This window comes from Hypoxylon fragiforme, assembly GCF_022984875.1.
Source record: "Hypoxylon fragiforme strain CBS 206.31 chromosome Unknown GGS25scaffold_2, whole genome shotgun sequence".
NCBI classification, from domain to species: domain Eukaryota; kingdom Fungi; phylum Ascomycota; class Sordariomycetes; order Xylariales; family Hypoxylaceae; genus Hypoxylon; species Hypoxylon fragiforme.
The window spans coordinates 3,179,687-3,204,902 of NW_026054757.1; the positions used below are offsets into that span (position 1 = coordinate 3,179,687).

Here is a 25,216-nt window from a genome sequence, read left to right on the forward strand (position 1 = left end):
ACCGGAATGGCTTGGATATCAATTAAATTGCATTACTTGGCGTTAGCATTAGTAGGCCGGTAGCTTTTTTTTAAAAAAAAAAATTCAATAGATAAATAACGGCTCAATAGAAAAACGGGCGATTTTAAAGACTGATTTGAACATGCGATGTGAAGGAAATCTCTTGGATTGAATGTAGTGGTGTCGAGTTGGGGACATCACGTGAATTGACCCAAGCCAGGCAACCAGCTACCAGAAAACGAATTTCTTTAATGGAGAGGTCTGACGAGTCGAATTACAACTCAAGCACAACGCATCATCTATTTTATATCAGCGTCGTATTTCCAGGAAAAGAAAAATACAACGACTAATTTCTCGAAGGAAAGTCAATTTCAAGATGTTGTCGATCCTCCGAAAAGCACGGGTGAAGGATAAGGAGATGAGGATCTTGATGTTGTAAGATTTGCCCAATTAACAGTAAAGAGCGGGTTGGTCTGTGGCTTTTGCAAATGGAACAGTGTGCTAACGGTCAGTGAATAGGGGCCTCGACAATGCAGGCAAAACCACCATTGTCAAGAGGGTAATGAACGAGGACGTCAATACAGTCAGTCCAACGTTGGGATTTATCATCAAAACTATCGATTATGAAGGGTGAGAGGGAATTCCCGTCCTACGTACCATAACTCCAAAAATTAACTTGCCATAGGTATAAATTGAATATTTGTAAGCCGCTCCAACTCGTCCAATAATACGTCAGGCTGCCCAGCAAGTTGTGAAGAGTGGAGGCTAATGAATTGAGGGGATATGAATAAAAATAGGGGATGTTGGCGGCCAGAAAACGCTTCGATCATATTGGCGCAATTACTTTGAGAAGACCGATGCCCTTATATGGGTCGTGGACGCAACGGATAGGCTGAGAATCGACGACTGCCGGGAAGAGCTCCATGGCCTATTGCAAGAAGAGGTTTGCTTGCGTACCTATTTCTTTCTACCGTCTTGTTAATTTCGTAGGGATGAAGGCTAACTAAATTCTGTACCAAAGCGTTTGTCGGGAGCAAGTTTGCTAGTATTCGCGAATAAGACCGACGTGCAAGGATGTATGGACGAGGCCGAAATTCTTCAGGGACTGCAACTTGAGGCGATCCGGACTCACCAGTGGCATATCCTGCGGTGTAGTGCCATGACGGGGCAGAATCTCAAAGAGGGACTGGCGTGGGTAGTTGAGGATGCCAAGGCCAGATTGTTCTTATATTGATAGGCGAGGGTTCTCTTGGTGCAAAGAACAAAAACCCAAGGCACTACTATGCACTGCGTACGTAGAACATAGTAGTACTAATACTGCCTAGTAGGTACTACCTACATTATTATACACATGTATAGGTAGGGAGGCACGTATAAAATGTATGTATTATACGGAGTCCGAATGTGATGGATTATTGAAGATTTTAAGACATCGATGATTAAACTTTATCACTGGAGGTTGCCGACCTCCGAATCACGTTACCCGTTACCTAGTACCGCCCAAGTATATTTCTTGGATTAGACAGCGGGATAAGGAGGAGGCTAGAGACGGGTAAATTCCCCGCTCGTGTAGGAGACAAATGAAACTCGTTATACCCGTGAACAAGGCTTCAATGTAGATTTCAAAATATCAATTGAATTGGTAGTAGAGTTTTATTCTTATGCATCATATCGAGAGATAGGAGACCGGAAATACTTCAAACATTGAAGTCTACGGTGTTGGTACACTACTAGTAGTACCTACCACTACCTGGTTATGGAGATAAAAAGATTAGGTAGGGTTGAATATTGGTCCAAGCGTCAGCACCAAACCAGGAATAGTCTAGCTTTAAGCTTTCTGGGTCAAGTTTCATCAGGCTGCGGCAAGTGTCAGGCACCATACAAGTGGACGCCGGGCACCAGGCTCTTGCCAGGATTGGCCGTAACAGGTTCGTCATTGGCTGGAGTGGCCTTTAGGGTGGACATCACTTGATCGCACAAGCTGACAAGGAGACGACTACCTGCAGGGATTTAGGGACTTAAACGATGACAACCGAATAAACACGAGCCCACATCAATGCTTCTTATGCCTCTACCCGCAGCCACTACCGACACCGTCCTTGTTTACAGTAAACGTCCATATGTATTGTATGGATGTTTTTATTTTCTCTGTCAAGAGTCCTTGAGCATAAAGTTCGGACTGCTTTAGATATTTAAGGCTGGCTCTTAATTTTTAGGCTTGCTACAATTACCACGAATATTCAACTTTTTTATTTCCCTTTTTTACCTTTCTTCTTTCCCACGAATTGTGTCCCCCACCGAAGAAAAACGGTGTAATCAGGGAAAGGGAAGAAAAAGAAAAAGAAGAAGACAAGCTTGACTCTCATTCTCGTCACTCGTTGCCGTGTAGTAGATCTATTCCTCGTCGTTGTCGTTACCCTTTGGACCTGTCGGTGAAATTATTAAAATGTCCGAGGACGTATCCAAATTTTTGATGCAGGTTAAAGAATTAGGAGACCGGCGAATTGAAGAAGATGAGGCCCGTTCACGAGAATTGGAAGAACGAATATTACGAGAAAGAAAAGAACGAGAAGCTCGCCGCGCAGGTATGCATACATTTCTCTTCGTATACCGTGTCAATTGACTACTCCTTAAAGTCCATTATCTATGGATTTTGTGTGGTGTGTGGTGCAATTTTACTCATTCTTCTTTTGCAGAACGCGCCAGATCTATTTCACCTCAGAAATCATCACCAGCAAATACCCCACCGCCTTCATCCCACCGAATCGATCACAACACCTCATTTTCTCACAGCTCCTTTTCCAACCGCCTTAACTTGGAATCGTCTCCCATCCTCGATCCGCCAAGTCCCCGCTCACATTCTCCGCCTAAGGCCGAAGAAATGGGTGCCCCAGGAGATTTTAGTTTAGCCTCGAAAGAGAACGAATTTCCAATTGATTCGGATCGCAAACAGTCTGGGCAGACTTCCCCCACACGATCAAGAGGCTTATCGTGGCAAAAACGACCTACTTCTCAGGCTTCCGAACGCTCACGAACCCGCCCATTGTCTGTCGTTGCAGCTGAGAATGCGGCTCGGAACCCCACTCTTGAGCCTACATCGGCAACCGAACCCAACTTTAGAGACCAGTCTGCTTCAGCACTGTCCTTCAAAGATCCCTCGTGGTCCCGCCAAACTGCAGATATTTCTGTGACAACAACTCAGCAATCGGGCACGCCACGTACTCCGTCTGGCGAAGCACCAAAAGAGGATATTGGTCCATTACTGGCCTCCCCTACCATAACGAACAGATTGGCGTCACCCTTGTCTTTATCAGGCCCTCAGAAATTAGATCCTCCTATCAGTGACGCCAAGTCGGACACTGAATTCGATCAAGAACAATCAGGCGTTATGTCACCTACATCCGGGCGAACCTCGCCATCTAGGGCAGACCGATCTGGCTCACCAACAAAGGGCATGGGAGGGTTTGTACAGAGTGCTATGATGAAGCGATCAGATAGCATTAAAAGATGGAGCGTCCAGTCGCCCACTGGCGTGCCGCGTACAGAGCCGGTTGTGTCTCATCGTACCGGAGGCTCTAAGTCGAGGCCAGCAAGTATGATTCGTGGCACTTCAATAGACCTTTCGCCGAGCCAACCCCCAGAGGAGGAAGGAGGGCAGCAGGGAGAGGAGGCTTTTCCCTCGGAGAAGCCTGCCGAATCGCTTAGGATTGAGATCAAACCTGCACCAGCGCCGCAGGAGGAAGATGTAAGCAAACCTACGCCTCCTGTTAGTCCATCCAAGAGCATGGACTCAAGGAGATGGAGCCCTACAAAGTCTAGCTGGCTCGAGTCTGCGTTAAACAAGCCGGAGTCTCCCAAGCCGAGGTCCAACACCACATCTAGCCCGCCAGCTTGGATGGCAGAAATCCAGAAAGCAAAAGCCGAAAAAGCAGCCAATCCTAGCGCAGAGAGAAAGAGATCACCAACTGTTGGGCATAGACATCAGGTGAGTATTGGGGGGCTTATGAGGACCTCAGCGCCTGGCACTACAGCGAAGCCAGTTGGACTTGGTCTTCCCAGCCCAAGCATTACACCAAGTGTCACTACGCCAAGTATCGCTTCGCCAAGTATCACTTCACCAAGTGTCAGCACCCGGCCAGAGAACATCAGCGCCCCGAAAGAGTTGCAAAGCCCAATGATACCAAAGGTGAAGAGTCCCAGTCCGGAGTACAACCCTATGGATTCGGCCTTGCCTATCACCAAGCCAAAACCAGAGGTCCCGGCCAAGTTGGCAGAGGCCCCAGGTAAGTTGGATTTTCGGGCCAATTTGAAGCCCAGACAACCATCAGCCACCCCGAATAGTGGTGAGGATACCGAGTTCAAAAATGTCTTTGGCAAGCTTCGAAAAACTACGACCCAGAACTACGTTGCCCCTGATGAACTTAAGGGCAATATCTTGAGAGGAAAGGCATCACTCAATAATACTGGAGGCCCAAAGAAGTCAGAGCGTGTTGATGAATTGAGGGAAGCTATTCTAGCAAGGAAGAAGGATTTTGAGAAGGCACAATCAGAAGGTCGTGGCGTCGCGCGAAACGATAGCTCCGCAAGCGAGAAACCAGTTCCTGAAGGTTTACTCAAACGAGTCGAACTTGGACGATCGAATATGATAAGGCGAGACTCTGCGACTTCGGAAACAGTAGATCCACAAAAGCCAGCTGTGACGCCAACCCGCGAGCCCTTACAAGCGCCGCCTTTTGGTAGTAGGCTGCAACGATTTAATAGTGCTGAGGATCGTGATCCTGCTCTGGACCCCGATCGCCCGATCATCCCGAGGAGGGGCTCAGCTCTGGTGGGACTCGCCTCCAAGGATAGCGATCCACCCCCTGCAACTCAAAAGGAAGCAATCACTCCCGGAAGATTCCAAGTAAAGCCTGGAGGGAATGCTTTGGCAAATCGGTTTAACCCTGCTCTTGCCGGTCTGCTCGCTAGAGGACCCCCTGGGGCTGCCCCTGCATCCTCGACTGGTAGCACGTCGATATCGAGCTCACGACCAATAACCTCATCTGGAGCAGACGACACCGGATCTGGCTCAACACCAAAATTGACACATATGACTAAGGGTCGTGCCCGAGGACCAAAGAGGAAAGCCCCTACCTCCGCCGCTACTACTTCAGTAGCGCCTGCAGGTTCAATCGAACCAAAAGAGAACCCTACCCGAGATTCACCACCACCGGCCCAGTCTCCTATTTCTACGCCAAATCCTCCCAGAACCCCATTGGCCGATTCTTCGAGGATAGGGCAAGATGCACCAACGGGACCAAGGCCATTGCCCATTTCTTTAGGCAGCGCCTCTAAGAAATCATTCGAGCCAAGCCCAGAAGAGGTCCCCAGCAAAGTCTCAACGTCCCCCAGCAAAATCCATGAGCAGGTAGCTGCATTCCCTGTCCAGAGAAGACCGCGATCACCAACGAAAGTTTCCGAGGAACCTAAGGAATCTACCTCACAGCCATCTTCGCCGAGAAAGTTAGACATGAAGCGAATGTCGCGCTTTCTTGACGACCCCAACGTAGTCGCTGGAAAAATTGGCGATCAGGAACCCAATGATGCTAAGAAAAGTATCGATCTACCCTCAGCGGGAAGACCCAAGTCAAGCTACGGCAAACCTCCCAGTCCAAGCGCATTAGAAAGTCAGCCGCAATCGCCCTCATTGAACAAGCCGAGGACACCATTGCAGGAATCTATCTCTTTAGCGTCCCCAAGACGGCCATCTGTTGATGCCATCAAATCTACTACTTCCTCCGGGCCCCCAAGTACTGTCGCCTCGGGTGGACGACCCTTGCCCGCCGTCCCACCAACTTTGGGACGAGATTTACCGTCACTCAACCGGCCATTGCCAGCAGAGCCAAGGGGGCCAAGATCACCACCTATTCCATCGCCTACGCGCTCTCCCACCAAGCAATTACATGATGCATCTACTTTACTTGGTGATTTCTTCGGCCGTGAGCGCCCCAAAGGGACATATGACGTGGACGCTGCTGACTTACTAATGCAGCGGCCGAACGTTGCGCCAACTAAAATTCAGACACTGAACACCCAGTTATTCCAATTCTTGTCAGACGGCAAGAGAGTGCCAGTCCCAACTCACTACGAACGGACTCTATTTGAACGTGAGATGTATATCTGTTCTCATACGTTCAAAGAAGAGTCAGGCAAGAAAGTTACAGAGGTCTACTTCTGGGTGGGGGACGACGTCCCTCATTCGGATGTAGAGGATGCTTCAGCATATACCTCCCGTGAAGCAAAGGCTCTGGGCGGCAAGCTAATAAGGCTTCAACAGGGCAAGGAGACACCCGAGTTTCTTCAAGCACTGGGCGGTATAGTCATTTTCCAGCGAGGCTCAAGTAACAAATTCGATTCACTAGCTCCGCACTTGCTATGCGGAAGGCGATTCCACGGGCATATTGTCTTCGATGAGCTTGATTTCACTCCTGCAACCCTATGTTCCGGATTCCCGTATGTTGTAACGACGGGTATGAAATGTTACTTGTGGAAGGGTAAGGGTAGTGGGGTTGATGAGATAAGCTGCGCACGCCTCATATATGCGCCTGAAGAAATCGAGGACGGTCATGAGCCGGAAAGTTTCTGGGGCCTTTTTGCTACCAATTCCAAGCCCGTATCAGCCGACCATTGGCGTCTGAAATCTAACTACGATCAATACTGCTGCAGGTTGTTTTGCTCGAATGCAGCCTCCAAGCAGCAAGTAAGTTACACGCTCCCCTTCCACCATCACACACAGACATGTATGTATTGACGCTTGATACCCCGCAGATCGTCGAGATATCTCCTTTCTCGCAGGGGGACCTCCACCCCACGGCAATCTACGTACTTGACGCCTTCTTCGAGTTGTACATCATTGTAGGCTCCCGTGCCCAGGCCCAGTATTTATCATTCCATAACGCATTGGAATTTGCTCAAGAGTATGGAATTCTCGCCGCGGGTATGGAGGACAGGCCTTTTGTTCCGTTCTCGACGGTTGTCTTCGAGGGTATTCCCCGAGACATGAAGAGTGTCTTCCGTAAATGGCGTGACGTTGACAGTCCAACGGTTACGAACGTGAGCACTGGATTAAAACGAGGACGCAGTCTTCGCGTCGTACCCCTCAACCAGGCACTACAAGCTCTAGGCGATTAGGAGTCGTTTTGGTCTAAATCGTAGTTACCTAGGTACCTGACTTATCAGGAATTAGAGGGAGCTGGAGGAGGAGAGAAGATAGTTTGAGGGAGACTAGTGATTCAATACTGATACCCTCGCATTGTGACAAGCTGCAAAGCCATACCTCTACTATGTAATCACTCAATTCGTGTATCTAATAGGGGGTGTACATGTCGGATTACAAAGACGGGCAACGGTGGTAAGGAAGCACGTATGATATTATGTACGCTACCTAGTATACAATCGGCACGGAAACCTGTTATTCGTGGCTGGTTTAGTACGCCATTAGATATCACGACGAGATGATTCACAAGAGACAAGATAATATTACGCCATTCAGATCTCGACGTTTAGGGAAAGAGGAGGATAAATCTTGTCAATCCAGATTTAAGCTCCTTGTGCTCGCTCGCCTACAATGGTAGCCAGAACATTGAAGTAAGATGGTGTGATGTACTGGCTCCAAGGCTGCTGTGGGATGGCGCTAGGGGGTTGATAATGATAATGGTGTTTTCGTGACCTAGGATCTCGAACTTGTTTTCAAAACAGCTGCTAGGTACATGTACAGTATCATAGTATGTAGGTATGTATCACCAAGAGATTGAAATGCGATTATGTACATGAGGCGATGTAGTTAGGGTGGTGTGGCATCTACCTATCATTCCAAGACTCGAGGAATATCGTCAGCAGCCTCTGTCGTCACCACCGCGCAGGTACGTGAATACAATATAAGCAACCTCGGTAGGCGTCAGAACATTGGCGAGTACATACATACATAGTGTAAGCGGAAAAAAAGAAAAAAAAGGAAAAGGGAGGATAAGAGAGGCTGCTTATTTGTTTAATTACCGACGTGCAGATCAGCCTTGTGTATACTACCTAGAAATTGAATAGGTACTTCTATCTCTCTCCTCTTCTACGTAAGTATGTAAGCTTATTCGCATCGTGATCATATGTATTGCACTATAGTCGAGATATGCACAGTACCTATCTAATCTGTGTTGCTACTTACCTAGGTGAAGCAATTCAAACACCGGCACTTTTGTTTACCTAGGTAGACAGGCAGATTCTGTTCCTGCGCAGCAGATCTCCGCCAAAGTAAACAAACTGTCAAGTAACAACAGTAATTAGTTCAGGTAACGATCACAGCAAGCTGCTTGTGTTACCTGGAGGCTGGCTGGGCTGGCTACCTACCTCGGCAGATCAACATGGTAGTCAGTAATTAGCTCAACATGTATAGGTTAGGTAGACCGTAGTGTTAGTACGTAGATAGTCAGGTGTTGACGCTCGTATACGGGTAGAAGAGGGCTCTTATTTAGTCTCGACTGTCATGATCCGACTTTTCTTTGTTCTACATAGCTGCTAGACTATTGGTGGGACAAGTAATATGTCAAGTATGTATGTACGGCTAGCTGGAGCTTTTGCTACTGCCTGTATACATGCTACTAGCAGTGAATGAGGTAAGGTGACATCTATACTTATTACTGGCATCTGCCTAGGCCCATAGAAGCCGGTAACCGAGTTGAAATTCACACTACCCACCTAAAGCTAGGCACTGAAGTGAGTAGTACACTACTAACTAGTGGCAGGTTATGGCCCTAGGAAATCCGTGTAACCGCAAAAAATAGCTGGCAAATAGGTACGCTAGCCGGCAGGAACAGCACTCGAATCAGGGCACAGCAACAAAAAGAACCTGGACGGACGCCTAGATCCCGAGAGAGCGGCTTGGACCGCTATAATCAAACGATTGGGGTCCTTTTTTTTTTCTTTTGTTTTTTCTTTTTGCTTTTGCTTTTTTTCTCTTCAGGTTTTCCTTGTAGGGAAGGACCTGGGTTTATGGGTGGGGGGTCTTAGACTCTTTTTTAGTTATCAACATTGAAGCCTGGGAAAATTCGGCAGGGAAGTGGGATGTACAACACGTAGGTAGTATACTCTGCATATAATGATGTCTTTGACGTTTTTGTTTAATTTCGGGTACAAGTTTCCGACGTCGTAGGGCTTTTGTTTATATTTGTTTGTGATTATCGTAGGGCTGAGAGGGATACTGTATGTCTGCTTCGATATGCTGGGTACATAGTGTAGGTGGCTATGTGTGCTGATTCTGAAAGGCAGACTGCTTGCCATGTGCATATGCTATGAGATATTATAAATATGTGTACCTAATATCTACGTGCAGGTGAAGAAGTGGTTACGTACAGGATCCCTACATAGGTACTATGTATGTATTATCTGCAGGGCTTGATTCTTCAGTACTACATATGTATGTACGACAACAAGCTTGACTCAATAAACAAGGTACGTGCATAAACACTTCGAACCCGACAGAAAAAAGATCTGAACAGGGAGGGAGAGTCGATATACTAGTATTACCAGCCCTGGTCGATGATGTAAGTGTATCTTAGACTCAACTCGATCTATGAAAATCCCTGCACCAAGGAGAGGGGAAGAAAAGAAAAGAAGGAGGGGTGCGATGTGTGTCTTGTGGAGCGTGAAAAAAAAAAACCAGCCTTTTCGGATAGGTACGATAGGTAGGCTAGAAATAGACACTTACGTATAAGTAACACTTACGTGAACGGTTGCGTGGTGCAACACGCGGTTTGTGGGTGTTGTGTGAGAGACGCTAGCTAGATGGGCCACTAGGGGAAAAAAAGCCTAGGTTAGTTGATGATGGAGGCTCCATAAACCGGCGGTAGGTGATGCCGAGTACCTACCAGTGACTGTTGAGACCGATTTTTATAGAGAAGGAGAAGGACCAAAGGGAGCTAAGAGACACAAGTAAGAAAAAGAAAAGGGAGAGGAGAAACTCGGCGAACCGTTCTACTTTTTGAGGTATCAGGAGGCTAAGACTGTTCGTTATTCAGGGGGTTTGAGACACATTGGGGAAAAGGGTATTGTGAATTAATTAAATTAAACCTTTCGTGAGAAAGGCTTTTTGATGAATAAAATGTATATACAAGAAGTTTTCCAAAAAAGACCATGCCTACACACAAACACAATCGAGAGTCTCCTGGAGATTATCCAGGAAATCCTCTCTTTCGTCTCCTGCTTTTTTTACCACTAAATATTAGTAGAAAATGGCCATTTCCTATGTCGTTCGAATCAAAATCGTAAAGAGGTTTCTACCACACCCCTTCTCTCCGAGATCAGAGATAGAGAAGGGGGAAGAAATAAAGTGAAAAGAAGCTCAAAATGTTCGTGTTCCCGTCCCATGTTTGTGTCGTGAATGAATGCCGCCCGAGATTTGAAAAGAATCATATCTCTCTCTATAATAAATAACCCATACCATAAATTACGCCCCCCAATATCCCTTTAGGTGACTAAGCATGTGCGCGTTAAATCCTTAGACCCCCCAATTGGTGATTTGCTTGTTTTTCAAAGCAAAGCAAGTTGGTTCGTTTATAGAAGGATGGCAAGACCAGCCAGAGCTAGGACAGCCGCGGCCGGGGTAGCCCGATGGGCGAGGCCGGTGGGGACTGCGACTTCGCTGCTGGTGGAAGCAGGGGCCGCGGAGGAGACGGTGGAGACGGTGGTGGGGATATAGGTCGTGCCGACAGAGGTAGCAGCGGAAGAGGAAACGGGGACAACGGTGGAGACAGTGGTGGGGTAGGGGACCACAGTCGTCGCGGGCTTGGTCTTGCTGACGACGGTGGTCTCGCTAGAGGTGATCCAGACGGTGGGGACAGAGGTGACGGTCTCGCCGGCGGAGGCCTCGGAAGTGACAGTTACGCCAACCTCCTTGGTCTTGGTGACGGGTAGAGTCTCAACAACAGTGTACTTGCTGGTCTGGTAAAGCGTCTCCGTGCCGGTCTCGGTCACGTAGATGGTGCTTCCCTCAGAGACAGTGGTGTGAGTCGTCTCCGGGCAGGTGACGGTCTCGAAAACCTCAGTAGAAACCTTCTCGGTTACGGTGTACGAGGTGTACTCAGTGGCGGTGGTGGGAACGGCGGTCTTGATGGTAGAGGTGGAAGTCCACGTAACGACGACCTTGGATCCCTCGATGGTCTTAGTCTCGGTGACAGGGCACAGAGAAGTTAGAGTAGTGTAAGCCACGGCCTCCGTGGTCTTGGTCTCTCCAGCTCCGGTGACAGTCGCATAGAGTGTGGTCTCGAGGTGAGTAACAGCCACACTAGTCGTCGTGTATGTAGTCAGGTAGGTCTTGCCAGGGGCAGTAACCGTCTCAGTGACAGGGCAAACCGTCGTGTAGGTAACCTCAACAGCGGTGGTGGTACCAACAGTCTGGGCAGGTGCAGTTACTGTAGCCTCTCCTGCGCATCCACCAGGGCACTTAGTAACAGTGATGGTCGAGGTAGTGAGGGTGGTCTGTTCGTAGGTTCTAAGATGTTATGAGCATTGGTTCTCCACAGTGGAGAGTCAGGTAGTAACTTACGATCCTCCGTAGGTGATCGTGTTCGTGATGGGGCAGACGGTGGTTGTCTCATAGGTTGTGGCAGTGACAACCGGCTCAGTTACATTATATCCTCTCTTGCCGACTCTGGCAACGACGGAAGTGGCCAAAGCCAAGATAGCGATAGTTCCCCTCATATTGATTAGAGTTATGGTAGAGTTGGCGATACTCGTAGTGAATGTGAGTGAAGCTAGTATGGCTCAACGAGAGTCTTAAGTAACCTTAACGAACGAGTTACTTGATAGCGAGGTTCTTGAGAAATTAGTAGGTTGGGAAGAGGTTGGTGATGATGGGTGAGGAAGGATCATAAAGAAGACGGGATGGGCGAACTCCTTATATGCTCGTCCTACCCTACATGCAAGAGAGCTGCACGGCGTCGCTAGTGGCATTGCCATGAGTCCATGACATCCTCACACGGCCTAAGTGCCCGGCCAATTTACGAACGCAGCGGGGAGGGTCTGCTTCGGGGAGTGCTGTCATGTCGAACAGTGGACAGTGAGCAGTTGGTAGAGAAACAGTGAAGAGAGATAGGAGTGGGTCGAGCCGACATGCTTACGGAGTTCAGAGATTAGCATGTACATAAGATAGAGATGGTGCCCAAAGAAAAACATGCTTCACCAAGCTTCACTAAACATAGCTCAACTGGGAAGAAAACGGACGATCTTAGAAGGCGACCTTGTCGATCAGCCTGATCGTTCCACTCTACCTAGCACTCCTCGTACTCCTAGCACTTATGATAAAGCCACTCAAGACGTAGTGTATGTAATCGGTCGAGTTCTATGTATGTAGGTGGTGTATGTAGGTAGTGTACCTAGGTGGTGTAGATAGTAAGAACTGGTTTGGTGTTGGTGGACCAGGTATTCCGGCAACCGGAAGGCTAGAAAGGACGGACGTAGGTCTGGTCTCCGGCTACCTAATGCAGCCAAGACTCACGATATCGCAGATGCAAGGGAAAGGCTGGTTGCTGCACCAGGGTGTTTACAGCTTCGATCTGTTTCGGGGGTCACCCATGTCCGCCGGTAACAATGATGTAGTCGAGGCTGAGATCATGGAAGAGCGCTGACCTGACAACGCACCCAACCCCTCATGAGCAACATGATTATGTGAGGTATGTATGTAGGTATGTATGTATGTACCTACACAAATAGGATGTCACCGCTAGAACCTGCGTAATAACGAGCATGCAGGGCGTTTACATACATGTATGTATGTATCTACCTAATACCTAAGGTAGGTAGTATGTAGACAACAGGACAATACCATCAAGTTCCACATGGACCTTTAGGGTTGGCCACTAGTTACCATATTCCGATATGAGGTAACGAACTTATGGCAACGATCCAGGAGAAAGTCGTCTGGTTGTAGCACACCTACGTATAACTATCCCAACTTTTACTCAGTGATAGTTAATACGTGGCAAAGGGTGATGACTACATGAACGCTGGTGTCTGAGTCTAGATACCCCAGATAGTTCACGACAGGTGCCACCCATTACTTGTCGCGCTGAGCATGTCCTCCGGGGATACCACGATGTTACGGTGACTGCGGTTATGGCCGGAAATTTTCCATAGGTATGCTAACATCCATGGGTAGCTCTTGCGATCGAGATTATGGGTGGTATGAGCGATACCTAGTAAAGTACCCAACCTAGGTACATATCTGGGTAGATAAACGCATGGACCTATATTGAAAATTTTGACGGCAGCAGCATGAGAATGGCAGCATGGATTATAGGTCGTCATAGAGCGGTTGCTAGGGTGTTTGTGTGCACCACCACCAGCAGTAGAGAGCAGCAGGTAAGCTCGTGTCCGTGTCCGGGCAACTAGCTCTTTAGCGAGCATGACAGGATCTGCGTGCTGTTGATAATAGGCGTCCAGTAAGGTGACAAGATGGATTTGTGACGGCATGCAGTTGTTAGTGAATCAGCAAAACTTGCTTTTGCAGTATTTTGCAGCACCTAGCCAATCCAACAGCCCAGTGAAATCGAATGCTTTCTCCACACCGGGCCTCACCCGTCTAACTAGTCCAAGACTCCCAGCCGTGTCTTGTCGTCCCTTTTCCCTCTCTAGGGCGGAAACAGCTGCATACTACTTTTAGTACGCCTCTCGCCTCTCGAAGCTCACATATTGTCTATATTTACCTATATGTAGGTTAGGTACTAAGAGGTAGACAGACAAGTTAGTCGTTTAGCACCTAGGCTAGATCTAAATAGTTTTCGTCTTTTTTTTTTCTCTCTGTCCGCGTTTCTTCTCGTGTCTGGTGGATTCTCTCGTATGAGGCTTAAGCTTCTTAACTAGGGGCAATTAAGGTACCGGTAGTCTGGTTTCCCACGCTCGCAACCGTATATAAGATGGAGGGGGCCACGGTAACACCACGAGGCCGGGTAACAGGGCAATACCTACCTAGGTCGGTAGTACATATGTAGGTCGGTAGGTAGGCCTAAGTAGATACTTAGAGTACATAATCGAACCTGAGTCTTGTCTCGGTTGGTCAAGTTAAATTAGGTGGCCCTTTATGAGGCCGGAAAAGATGGTCACACTGCATTGTTGAATGTATGTATTCTGCAATATGTGCCACTCTGATATAACCTGATCGAATTGGACAGCATCTGAAGTGGTGGGCAATACTTGCCGTGCCACGGCGTCGACGTTTTCTCTTGCTTCCTTCCCCTCCCGCGCAATTGGCATGCATGCCTAGTACGTGGAAGTTCTATAGAGCAATCATCTTGCTATAGGTACCGTAATACTATAATACCGAATGATCGTCCCACGTCATCGCAGAAAGTGGTTATATCAATGATTGAGTACCTAAGTCCGCATGGATGTGATTCTAGGTTGAAGGTTCATTCAAGTTTGATAATTTTAGGAAGATGAGGCTAGAATTCAATTGTTGGGCTGAGAGAGATATGTACATGTAATGGACAAGTTTCTGTGTACTAGGTAGATAACTATGGTGTGTTTTCTTTTTGGTCATGGAACTCTTTGGCGATAGCTCGGGTACGGGTACTTGCATATATCACTTTAACAGAAGGCTATGGCAGTGGTACATTTTATAATGGATTCAACACACTACCTAGTATCTTTATACACTTTAGTAGATCTTATGACTTTAGTAGAACTTATGTAGATATATTATGATGAATAGTGAGTCCATCCTTTCAGTTCCTGTACAATACGGATATCTAGTATCCCGTCCAAGACCACGCTCCACTATCCCTTTCTAGACCTCACAAGCGTTCTGCTCACTAGTAAATGCTAGATCAGTATCTAGAATAGCATCACGAGCCTGGGTGAATAGAGGTTCAAGGTTGTCTAGGTAAGGGCATGGATTTCGTTAGCTCTTTTGTCCTCAAGTGAGAGAACTCTGGAAACTAATAATAGAGGTAACTAACGCACAGGGCTATAGCATCTAAAATAATCTTCATAGCAAGATATCTATTGTCGGTTGATACGCCATCAACTAGTTAGGGCCGCTCGGCGTCACTTTTGCCGTTCTTGTCGATTAGCTTCCAGAGAACCTCTGACAACATCGTGGCCCATCCGGAACCAGCCGGATGCACATCTCCCAAGAAATTGTTGATCTTGGAAAATGTCTAACCTAGGAGTTCGCTTCCGTACTAGTCGAATGCATTGCCTCTCGGGCTGTCTGTGGATGAACTCAGTCGCTGTTTCGGCATAATCGGGACATCTTAATATCTTATATACTTATTATGGACTACAAGGACTAATAAGTATTCTTCCGACGGCCGAGGAATTCAACGTCACACTCGGTATATACTATAGCACGATATTTTCTGAGCCTTTTGTAAACCAAATGCGAAGAGCCCCGCAAGAAGTTGAGCATGTAGACGTTGAGGATTTGCAGCCCACCAAATGTTGTAAGAGAAAGGCCATTTGCCGAGGCATGTTTCTTTGCAGGGACAACGAAACCACAGGAGACTTGTCACAATGAACAAATAAATTGGCAATAATGGCACAGCAACCTCCCCGAGATTCGCAAGGCCAAGGCCAATGCCGTTAATCCCAATCGTGTTGTACTTCTAGTGTCGAGAAGCGTGCCGAAGTGCAATGAATACTCGAGATCACCACCAAGCCCATCATCCATCAAGAACCCGCATCCAAACCACCTAACCACCTCTCCAACTCCCCCGTCCATCCCCACCGCTCATCACCCAGCGCAAGCCCGAACCCGTGAGGCCCCGAGGGCAGAACCAGCAACCCAAACGGCCTCTTGTGCCTCGCCATCGCCGCCGCGAACCCCAGCGTGTTCTGCACCGGCACCGCGTCGTCGTCCGCCGTGTGGAACAGGAACGTCGGCGGCGTGTTCTCGCCCACGCGCTTCTCGGCACACAGTGCCTGCTCCGCCTCGCTGCCCGCTGGACACGAGTCGCCGAGGAGGTTCCGCCGCGACCGCGCGTGCGTCGTGTCGGCTGCCATGCTGATTACGGGGTAGGCTAGGATGGCGAAGTCGAGCTTTGCGTCGGCGTCCGTCGCTATCATGGCGGCGAGGTGCCCGCCCGCGCTGAAGCCCCAGACCCCGAGGCGGTCGAGGCGGCCCGAAGCCCAGATGCGGCGCACTGCCTCGAGAGCCTCGCGCTGCGGGGTTGGGGAGAGGGGTGCGGAGGGGTCGGGCGCTGCGGGGGACTTGGTGGCGTACGATAGGACCCATGCGTCCATGTTGCGCGAGATCAACCATCGCGCGGGTGCGAGGCCTTCCCTCTCGTAGGAGATGAAGTCGTAGCCACCGCCGGGGAGGACAAGGACGCCGGTGCGGTTGGGGTATAGGGCAGGGTAGAAGTCGAGCTTGATGTCTTCGGAGGCCATGGTAATACCGGTGCTCATGTGCTGTTGGGTGTGTGACGGGAGAGTTGTTGAGCTAGCTGCGATACTGGGGGTTGGATTATGTATTAGAGAGGGGGAGATAGGTGGGGAAGGAAGGGAAGGTCAGCTAACCTAGTGACTTGACTTAGATGGTACCTAAGCCTATCATATAACCCCTTTTCTATAGCTGATGATTATTTACTAGTTAGCAGATATTTGAGTCTATGCATAGTATGAAGAAACATTTGTCTTCATAGGTACTTACCTAGCCTAGATAGATAGTAAAGTCCTTTGTGGTGTTAAGTCTAGTATATAAACTATCAGCATTGAAGATGAAAAAAGCGTGTATCTACCCCTATACTGACTTACTACTGGTCCTGGTTGGTATTATTATTTACTCTAGATTTATTTTAATTAGCTTTCAAGGTAGGGAGACGGTATGTGTTAGTCATTGGTGTATAATAGGTCGGGGTCTGTCATGTTATAAGCGTTTCTTTGCGTGGTGTTAACCTGAGGTAGGTGCCTTTCTTCGCCCTCCTTCTCTTTTTTCAACACCAACAAACCCACCCTACCCCCCTTAACCCCCCTTAAACCCCCCTAACCCCCCTAACCCCCCTAACCCCCCTATCGCTCCGTCTATAACGCCTATTAGGTGTCCTACCTTCCGTACCAGGCGTCGAACCAGGCATCAAACCAGGCATCAACTTCGCTACGCTGCCTAGGTACCTAGGGCACAAAACTATTAATTTAATATATATATTCATCTTCTTGTTAATAAAAACCTTTCTTCCGTCAACTATAACGTGTTGCGCGGGGTCTCTAGGGCCATGGCCCTAGCCCTGTAGCAGCCTTATATATATATCTTGACACATCACCAGCCAGCTTCGTTGGGAATGAAGCAACCTTTCTTTTACCTCTTTTTCCTTCTTTTGGTCGTTGTGACCAGCAACACAATCACACACTATTCCTCAGCTTGCCAATATGTTTGGATTCTCGTTCACGTTCACCGACGTGGGCGGATATTAATTTTATTCGCCTCATCAAGAACTTCGCGACCTTCTGCTGTGAACACCTCCAGCAGCACACAAATATCGACCGCATCAACATGCGTGTTGAATAGGACGCAGGTATAGGTAAGTACTTAGGTATAGTTTCTTTGTTTACCTTAAATCTCAGTCGCCTCTTCTCGTCTTCTCCCCCATCAGCGTGTTGACAACTACCTAAGCGTCAACACATACTTTACAATCCCGATATTCTTTCGCCCATTTTCAGCCGTCTCTATTCACATTGATAACTTCACATTGCCTTGGACGCCTGTGCGCCTGGTAGCAACAAGGTAGAAATAATCATTGACTTTAACCTCTATTTTATGTAGAGATTTATCTTTCGTCCTCAATCAATTTCGCTGCTTTCTCTACATTACAGAGTCTTGCGAGTTTGATGGAACCTCACGAATAACGTCGACTTCCTCACACACAAGTACTTGGCCGGCATCTCCATCTCAATCATGCTGGCCGGCGAGCAAGGTACGTTTTCCTTTTCTTCATAGACAAACCTCCCCCATCTAGCTTCCCCCATGATTTTACTCTCTACAATTAAGAGGGTAAATAGTACATTACCTCGGTATTGAACACGCAAAGACTCTTAGTGCTGACAATCCCTCAATAGGGCAAGTGTATTATGGCCTGAGAGGAGGGCCACATCGACAGTGGCCGTCCTCTTCTGACACCAAAGTCTTGCCAACCCCAGACTTTCCAGAGATGTCTTAAACGCCCGAGGACCTTACACCTCTTCGAGGAGTCTGGTGAACCTACCGCACATCTAAAGATCCCAATCAAGTCTAACCTGTCCATCATGGCTAAGACAGTATACATACACTATCCAGACTTAACCCGTGGATAGGCGAAACAAGATTTCAACATGCTTGCTGATTCCTGGCAGCTAAGCATGAAGGGCCTTCTTCTCTCTCCAATTAGCTACAATGCTGACACAGAATGTTCCCGAGGGCCATCAGCCAACGATGGCCAAGCACAAGCCTCCCACCGCAATACACGGCTGTGGGAGGCTTGTTCCTCGGGAAGCACGTTATACGATGTGTGAATGATTGAGCTCCAACCCTCCGGCACTCGTGCTTAGGGTTTCTGAATCATATCACACCTGAGAAAGACGAAAGTACGAGGAACATCACTTACCGACTCTAACAATTCGCCTCGCCCTCAATAACATTTCTTGATAGCTACTCCTTGTCTTCACAAATGCGGCAAGAATCAAACAAGTTACACGACTCTAGCAAAAACCACTAAAGATCAAGATAACCGGCCTGGATTGTCGTCTCTCTCGTCTCTTCATCAGCAAAACACCTTTGACTAGCAGCTAGTATCCCTAAACGCCCAATCATACTCTTACACCTATGGACAGTGGAGCGCCGGAAGAAATGGCGCCATTCACACCGGGCTCCGGAGGGAGCCATTTACAATGTCCAAGGCATGGTGGTGGCCGTTGTTCAACCTTACTCCTGATACCATCATCATTCACACACCACCTGATGGGCGTGGGCCGGCTACAGAATCGCCATTTGAACGCAGGCATCGGCGTCCTCGTCCTCATGGATGCGTTCAAAACACCATACAGCCAGCACTACTACATGGTGTCCTACGGCAAGAACTGCGGAACCCTCGACCATGGCCTCGGTCGCAATGACGAAGAGCTGTTTGAGTGTGCAAAGTAGAGCACCCTGCGACACCAATTTGGAAGGAGAGGAACAGACGTGCGTGCTCTCAGTCTCAGACGACTCCAACAATAAGCGTTACCTGAGAACCCTACCTTATCTGCATCCGACTGTAGATACAGATGACAACATGCGCATCACGGCGTCGCTCTTGACAATGGCGAGATCACCACGAGCTACTACTCACTCGGAGACGGCCAACTCACCAACACCGACACCGACACGCACTCCTTCTACCGGCTGTTTTACTTAACCAAGAAAGCAGCAGAGGCAAGGCCGGGTGTTCTGCATCCGCTGCCATGATCCAAGTCAAACAATGGCTGAGCCCAAAACGCAGCTGATATCACACAATCAGCTGACGGCCCTTGGCTTTTCTTCTCTTCTCTCTTCTATGCACCCTGTCTGTCCCGTTAAATCCCACAAACCGCACCAAGAAACTGTGGCCGCCCACTGTCCGTCGTTTGCGAATGTCAATCATTCGTCGCATGGTCGTCGGCTCTACTATGCTTGTCTCCTTTCACAAATCTACCATCGGTTGCTGCTCGCTGCTCCTCGCTGAAGAAGATGACCTAACAGCCTCGGGGAAGCCCCAGAGAAGCTACCTGCGAGCTTCCCCATGGCTGCGTAGACGGCAGCAGCAGCGGAGCTTCGGTGGGACGATAGAGACGAAGCCGACGAATAGCTTTGATGGAAGTAGTGAAGATGAAGAGGAGGACAGTGACTCAGACCAAGAAAACTTCGGCGAATAGGCAAACGCGGTTTTCTGAGATTGAGATCACAGTTCGCTCAGGACACTCTCTTCACTCAAACTCCAGCCCGAGTCCGAAGATATCTCGTGGGCATCCTCGTCCTCTCCACCCGGGTTCATCGACGCGGGCGAGAAGGAGTACTTCAAGCGTTGTCAAGGATAAAGTTGAAGAAGAGTCCCATCATCCCGCGGCCGTCTGCCTCTGGGGGCCAGACGAGGCGATGAAGTTGCTCTTAACTGGGAGTTTCCGCTTGCGGATAGTTTCGCCAACATATCCTTTACCACTGTAACGGTAATGGAAAGGGAAAAAGGGGAAATGGTGGTAGCAGTAATATGGACACACACCACCTCAACGTGGAGACAGGCCAGGACAAACAACCCCAGCGGCAGACCAACTGAACTGGTCATCCATCGTGTAGCCGCAACACAGACTCGTTAGCGTCGGTTCGACCCAACGCCAACCTCATCGGTTGCTGCTCGCGCCCATTGCAAACATGGGGGCTTCGGGGAGCAGCGGAGAACCATCCCATGGCTCCCCGTGGCCGCGTGGGCGGCGGCGGCGGGCAGCAGAAAACTTCCAAGGGACAACGAAGGCGACGAAGGGCTTCTGTCTTCCCCGCCACAGCCACATCAATGACAACCGCAATGAAACTGGCAACAGCAATGGCAACGACAACGAAGCTACCCCAGAGCGTGAAGGAGGTCGTGACGTCTCTGCAGCCGCAGACTGCTCGTCGTTCGGGAATTCCCAAAGCCCCGACGATCGTCGGTTCTGCTCGGCTCTGCTTGGGTCTACTTGAACAATTTCCCATCGGCTGCTGCTCGCTGCCCACTGCCACCCCACGGCCTCCCCGTGGCCGCGTGGGCGGCAACGTCAATGGGCACCAACCAAGTTCGGTTTGGCGCAGAGCTACCATTCTTACCTCGAGCTTGAAGTCGCCAACGAAAAAGGCGAGAAGTCAACCGTGTGCCTCGACACCGGTACATCAAACAGAATGGTCTGCCGCCAATGGTCGGACGACTTTATCGTAAACTACAACTGGTAGCACCCTCTCCTGAGGCGCGTCCCAAACCATACCAATTCTTAAGCCTCAGACTACGATCACATATTCACACCATATGTTCAGCCTGCCCCGCGCCCGGTGGGTGGCGGACCGGACGCGCACGCTGTGCAACTCCCACTTCAATCCGACCTCCTGCCAATCTGTTCTAGCATGCCCTGCGTCCGGTCCGACACTATCCGGGCGCGCACGCTGTTCACCTACCACTTTAACTTGCGACCTCCCATTACCTCTTGGCATGCCCTGCGTCCGACCCGGCACAAGTCAGGCTGCGCGTGACCAAGGCCACATCAAGGATGGCATCCGAACAGGACAACGTCCTGCAAGTAGCGGCATTCCTCCGGTTAAATGGAAGACGACGAAGCCAACGAAGATTTTGTCTTCTTTGCCACGGTAACGGTAACGACAAAGACAACGACAACGACAACGACGACAGCAATGGAAACAATGGAAGTGGCAATAACCAGAAACACCCTCTCAACGTGGAAACGGGCTGTGGCAAGTATCCATAACAGCAAAGTGTTCGTCGTTCAAGAATGCACAAATACCTCACCCAAAAGATGATTGGGTCTGCTTGGGTCTGCTTGACCGAATCTCTTCTAGTAATCCGTTCCTGCTCATTGCTCGCTGCTCGCTACCGCTGCCGCTGGCGATGGCGATGGCGTAGGTTCGGGGAGCATCGAGTTCCAACCCCATGGCTTCCCCGTGGCCGCATGTGCGGCGGCAACGGGCGACAGCAAGCTCTCATGGGACGACGAAAACGACGAAGACGATGAAGTCGATGAAGGGCTTTTGTTTACCTCGCCACAGCGACGACAACGGTAATAAAAACGGCAACAACAACGGCACTGACAAGATGACCTCAGCGTGGGGACCGGCCGGGATGAGCATTAGAAGCAGCAATAGCAGATTGGTTCGTCGCTCGGGCATGCACAAATACCCCAGATGATAATTGGCTCTACTCTATTCTACTTTACTTGACCTCAGACTTCATTAGCTACTATTCGATGAGCTGTCGCAACCGCCTCTGGGAGCATCTAGAAGTTCGACCTGAGGGCTTCCCCGTGGCCGCGTGGGCGGCGGCAACGGGGAACAGCAAGCTCCAGTGGGACGACGAGGTTGAAGAAGCAGGGCATTTATCTCCCTCGCCACAACAACGAAATTGGTATTGGAAGCGGTAGTGGTAATGGCAACAAGACAGCCTCAGCCTCAGCATGGAGACAGGCTGGAACAATACGTTCGCAGCAGCAAACTTTCCGTCGTTTGTGAATGCGAAGATACCCAGAATGACCGACGGTTCTGCTGTCGCTCTGCGTTGATACACCCTCCCAAAGCTATTTTAATGTCACCACCTTCCACCAAAGACATACACCTGGCTGGAATGGATCCTGTAATCCTACCTTTATTCCCTTCCAAAGTCAGTCCTTTGAAACCAACTGCGAAGTGACCTGGACGACCTTTCACCCGCTTTGGCTTTACTCTTACCCCTACATTTGCAATCATGGACTACAAAGCCCAAGGTTTGGACGTTGAAGAAAGGCAAAGGGGGGGTCAGACTTTACTACGACATATGTCCAGTTATCTCGGGTGACAACACTTCAAGCCATGTGCGGCAGCGTTCGACAAAGGCGGGGAAGGCATTCTGCCCCATCGCTGTCTCCGCGACAAGCATGATGATCCTCAATTCGTCATCATGCATTCTGGTCTACGCATAGATTATGACATTTCCTATCCCGTACTACCCTCAGTTTGAAAGCGAGAATCAGGACTTCCTCCAGGGAAAGAACTTGGAAGAGTATATATGTACTCGCCCTGGGTGAGTGACGAGGATGGCTATCACACGGGGTCGGGTACCCATGCGGCCGGTGGAGTGCATAAAAGGGGAGTATTTGATGCTCCAGCCGCGTTTGCTGGACCCTTCGACCTTCGACGAAACATACAGAAACTACAAGGAATCCGTATATTCCGCCTCTGATGTTGCGGAAAAGAAGTGCGACTTCAGCCATACCGCCTTCTCACTGGCTTTGTGCTGTATCAACAATGATCGGGCATTTATCCAGGTTTAGATACGGCAGGTTCCTGTTGACCGGCTCTCCACATGGAAGGTAGATCGGGTAGATCCAATCACCCACCTTGCCGGCGTGAATCTCCTATCTCAGGTGAAGGTGGAATATCGCCGACTACTAATCCCTTCTCTTCGCACTACCCTAGCGAAATGGAACTTCACGTCGTCTGCCACTCTGGTAATCTCCACGTGGCCGCGCGGGCGGCATTGACGAGCTGCAGTGAGCTCTGTCGATACAACCACATCGGATTGCCTGGAGATCTTGTATACCCCCACCACGGCAATGGGAAAGGAAGCAAATTGAAAGGGGTAAATCAATCGTTGTGGATGTCTGCCTGTCGGGTACCTCACTCAGGTACCTCATAGGTGCCTGTTCCTGTTATTTGGCTAACATGTCACTTCCATGTTGGCCTTTGTTGCTTTCTACTACTACTGTTACTGTAATGGTTGGAAAAAGTAAGGGGTCGGTCAAGAGGGCGGATCGCGAGGATGGGCAAACGGGGCCACGAGGGGCGCCCTCCTCGGCCTATCTGCCTGTCTACCTATACAACCTGCACATTCATTGGTGTGTAGGTAGGTAGGCAGATAGGTCGATTGGGTGCCCTTTGTGTATGTGGCTGCTTTGTACGCGGGACCCACCCAGGTGACTGCTGCGGCGGCCAGCCGCAACAGCCCGAACAGTCGCAGCAGGCTCAGCAGTCGCATCAATCACATTATCACGAGGCGGAACCTAGTTCTACCTAGAAGAAGCAGGCCGAGCATCGTTCGTTGTTGCGCGAGGATCTCCGACATCTCCCCTGAGGATACATACCTATGAAAACTAGTCATAAGGAGCTGCATTCCAACAACACATACATGTACTTAGTATGCTGTGTTGGTTCTACACGGATCCAACCTTCCATATACTCCCCTGGCAGACCTCCGACGCCTCGATGAACATCAGCGACAATGCCAGTGTTCACAACGCTGCCGAACAGTTTGACCCCCACCACATACCTTTCTCTCGCCGCTTCGCCTCTAGCAAATTTCGTACCCGGCGGGTCTCCATCCACCCGAACGAGCGAGCGGGCAAGCAGGAAAACCCCGAGTATTACGCTCGTTTGCTTGCTTGCTTGCTCACTCGCTCGGGGAAGTGGCCTGACACACGTCCCACCCACATCCCGTTCCGCTCTCGTGTCTAACTATATGTTATACCACCTCTCGTGGGTTGACGGAACCATGAACTAAAGCACCTGCCTAGGTATTGAATACGCATCCACAAGAAAACGAGAAGAGAAGAAAAGGGAGTGGAGAAGGAAAGACGCCCGCAAAAATGCCCGAGATGACGGCCCGGTGTCCTGTCCTGTCCTGTCGTGTCCTATCCTACCGCAAACCTACAAAGCCCCAGCTTTTCGTTTCGTTTCGGACGTCATGTATCCTTTTAAAGGGAAACGAACGTCAAGTTTCCCTTCAGAGAGGTTCGGCGTTCTTGTCTTCACTCTTTCTCCTCTCTACAACGAAACAAGACTATCAAATCTTCACCTCACCCTTCTCTTTCTATAGCCGGAACCGGAACCAGACTACGAAAACATGGCAGTGACTAAGTACCTAACCCAGTATTTCCTGGGTTGGGGCGGGAAGTTATGTTTGACTACACACGCACACCCAATACCATACCGGTTCACCCGAAGGGTAGCAATAGCTTACCCAGAAAATCATCAGGCCTCTTGGTTGTTGGAGGGTAAAACAACAACCGTCTTATTTTTACTCATTGACCATATCCTCACTTCTTCAACACATCACTACTCATTGACCATATTGTATTAACCCAAATTCTTCCCTGCACGCCGTTGTCTTGCTCCCTTCCGGGGCACCACCGTTCGCGCTATCTCGTCGCTTTGATCACCATCGTCTTGAATGAGCGGCATCTATGTCTGGTCAAGACGAGAACTGCATTCAGGTAGCGTCGTTTTCACGAAATTTTCCCAATCTAACCGTCATAAAAAACTTAAACCCTTCGCAATTATCCCGTGTACAGACATACGCGGAAACCATAAACCATTTTTCTCGGCACACAACAGTGCCGGGCACAGCCGGAACACATCCATGAACACGAAGATGCTAGTATCGCGGCCTGTTTCGGGCTTGCAAGGAGTGATTTGTTCAAAAGGCACTGTCTAGGCATTACTGGCAGGTGGGGATATGAAGGAAGAGAAAAGGTGGGA

General features: G+C 49.3%; 6 protein-coding genes across 6 annotated transcripts; 3 read left to right on the forward strand and 3 right to left on the reverse strand.

Annotated features, from left to right (window-relative positions):
• The first annotated feature begins 171 nt into the window (after positions 1–171).
• GGS25DRAFT_138984 (ARF/SAR superfamily) lies at positions 172–1,662 on the forward strand. Its single transcript, XM_049256295.1, has 5 exons — positions 172–435; positions 520–630; positions 686–702; positions 798–943; positions 1,022–1,662. Exons 1-5 carry the CDS (start codon positions 377–379, stop codon positions 1,232–1,234), a joined length of 546 nt encoding a protein of 181 aa, XP_049120431.1. The 5' UTR covers positions 172–376; the 3' UTR covers positions 1,235–1,662.
• Positions 1,663–2,446: 784 nt separating this feature from the next.
• On the forward strand, positions 2,447–7,806 carry GGS25DRAFT_529391 (uncharacterized protein; the record flags this gene model as incomplete). The annotated part of the gene is made up of 3 exons (XM_049265282.1): positions 2,447–2,585; positions 2,697–6,739; positions 6,808–7,806. 3 exons carry the CDS (start codon positions 2,447–2,449, stop codon positions 7,168–7,170), a joined length of 4,545 nt encoding a protein of 1,514 aa, XP_049120432.1. The 3' UTR covers positions 7,171–7,806.
• A 2,268-nt stretch (positions 7,807–10,074) lies between these two features.
• Positions 10,075–11,880, reverse strand: GGS25DRAFT_477524 (uncharacterized protein). Its single transcript, XM_049259853.1, has 2 exons — positions 11,573–11,880; positions 10,075–11,518 (listed from the first exon to the last, which is right to left on the reverse strand). The coding sequence occupies exons 1-2, from the start codon at positions 11,725–11,727 to the stop codon at positions 10,582–10,584; spliced, it is 1,092 nt and encodes a 363-aa protein (XP_049120433.1). The 5' UTR covers positions 11,728–11,880; the 3' UTR covers positions 10,075–10,581.
• Positions 11,881–14,992: 3,112 nt separating this feature from the next.
• Positions 14,993–16,978, reverse strand: GGS25DRAFT_477539 (alpha/beta-hydrolase). Its single transcript, XM_049259854.1, has 4 exons — positions 16,780–16,978; positions 16,676–16,715; positions 16,543–16,597; positions 14,993–16,477 (listed from the first exon to the last, which is right to left on the reverse strand). The coding sequence occupies exon 4, from the start codon at positions 16,429–16,431 to the stop codon at positions 15,694–15,696; it is 738 nt and encodes a 245-aa protein (XP_049120434.1). The 5' UTR covers positions 16,432–16,477; positions 16,543–16,597; positions 16,676–16,715; positions 16,780–16,978; the 3' UTR covers positions 14,993–15,693.
• Positions 16,979–19,605: 2,627 nt separating this feature from the next.
• On the forward strand, positions 19,606–21,570 carry GGS25DRAFT_529393 (uncharacterized protein; the record flags this gene model as incomplete). The annotated part of the gene is made up of 3 exons (XM_049265283.1): positions 19,606–19,855; positions 19,920–20,172; positions 20,306–21,570. 3 exons carry the CDS (start codon positions 19,606–19,608, stop codon positions 20,916–20,918), a joined length of 1,116 nt encoding a protein of 371 aa, XP_049120435.1. The 3' UTR covers positions 20,919–21,570.
• Positions 21,571–23,429: 1,859 nt separating this feature from the next.
• On the reverse strand, positions 23,430–23,838 carry GGS25DRAFT_139586 (uncharacterized protein). Its single transcript, XM_049256296.1, has one exon. The coding sequence runs from the start codon at positions 23,715–23,717 to the stop codon at positions 23,481–23,483; it is 237 nt and encodes a 78-aa protein (XP_049120436.1). The 5' UTR covers positions 23,718–23,838; the 3' UTR covers positions 23,430–23,480.
• Between the last annotated feature and the right edge of the window lie 1,378 nt (positions 23,839–25,216).

Bases quoted from the DNA above. Each gene is read 5' to 3' on its own strand.
- GGS25DRAFT_138984 (XM_049256295.1), top strand. From the start codon at position 377: ATGTTGTCGATCCTCCGAAAAGCACGGGTGAAGGATAAGGAGATGAGG. The intron at 436-519 runs GTAAGATTTGCC...GTCAGTGAATAG, and splicing joins GAGATGAGGATCTTGATGTT to GGGCCTCGACAATGCAGGCA. The intron at 944-1,021 runs GTTTGCTTGCGT...TCTGTACCAAAG, and splicing joins ATGGCCTATTGCAAGAAGAG to CGTTTGTCGGGAGCAAGTTT.
- GGS25DRAFT_477524 (XM_049259853.1), bottom strand. From the start codon at position 11,727: ATGAGGGGAACTATCGCTATCTTGGCTTTGGCCACTTCCGTCGTTGCC. The intron at 11,519-11,572 runs GTAAGTTACTAC...ATAACATCTTAG, and splicing joins ACGATCACCTACGGAGGATC to AACCTACGAACAGACCACCC.
- GGS25DRAFT_477539 (XM_049259854.1), bottom strand. From the start codon at position 16,431: ATGAGCACCGGTATTACCATGGCCTCCGAAGACATCAAGCTCGACTTC.
- GGS25DRAFT_139586 (XM_049256296.1), bottom strand. From the start codon at position 23,717: ATGCGACTGCTGAGCCTGCTGCGACTGTTCGGGCTGTTGCGGCTGGCC.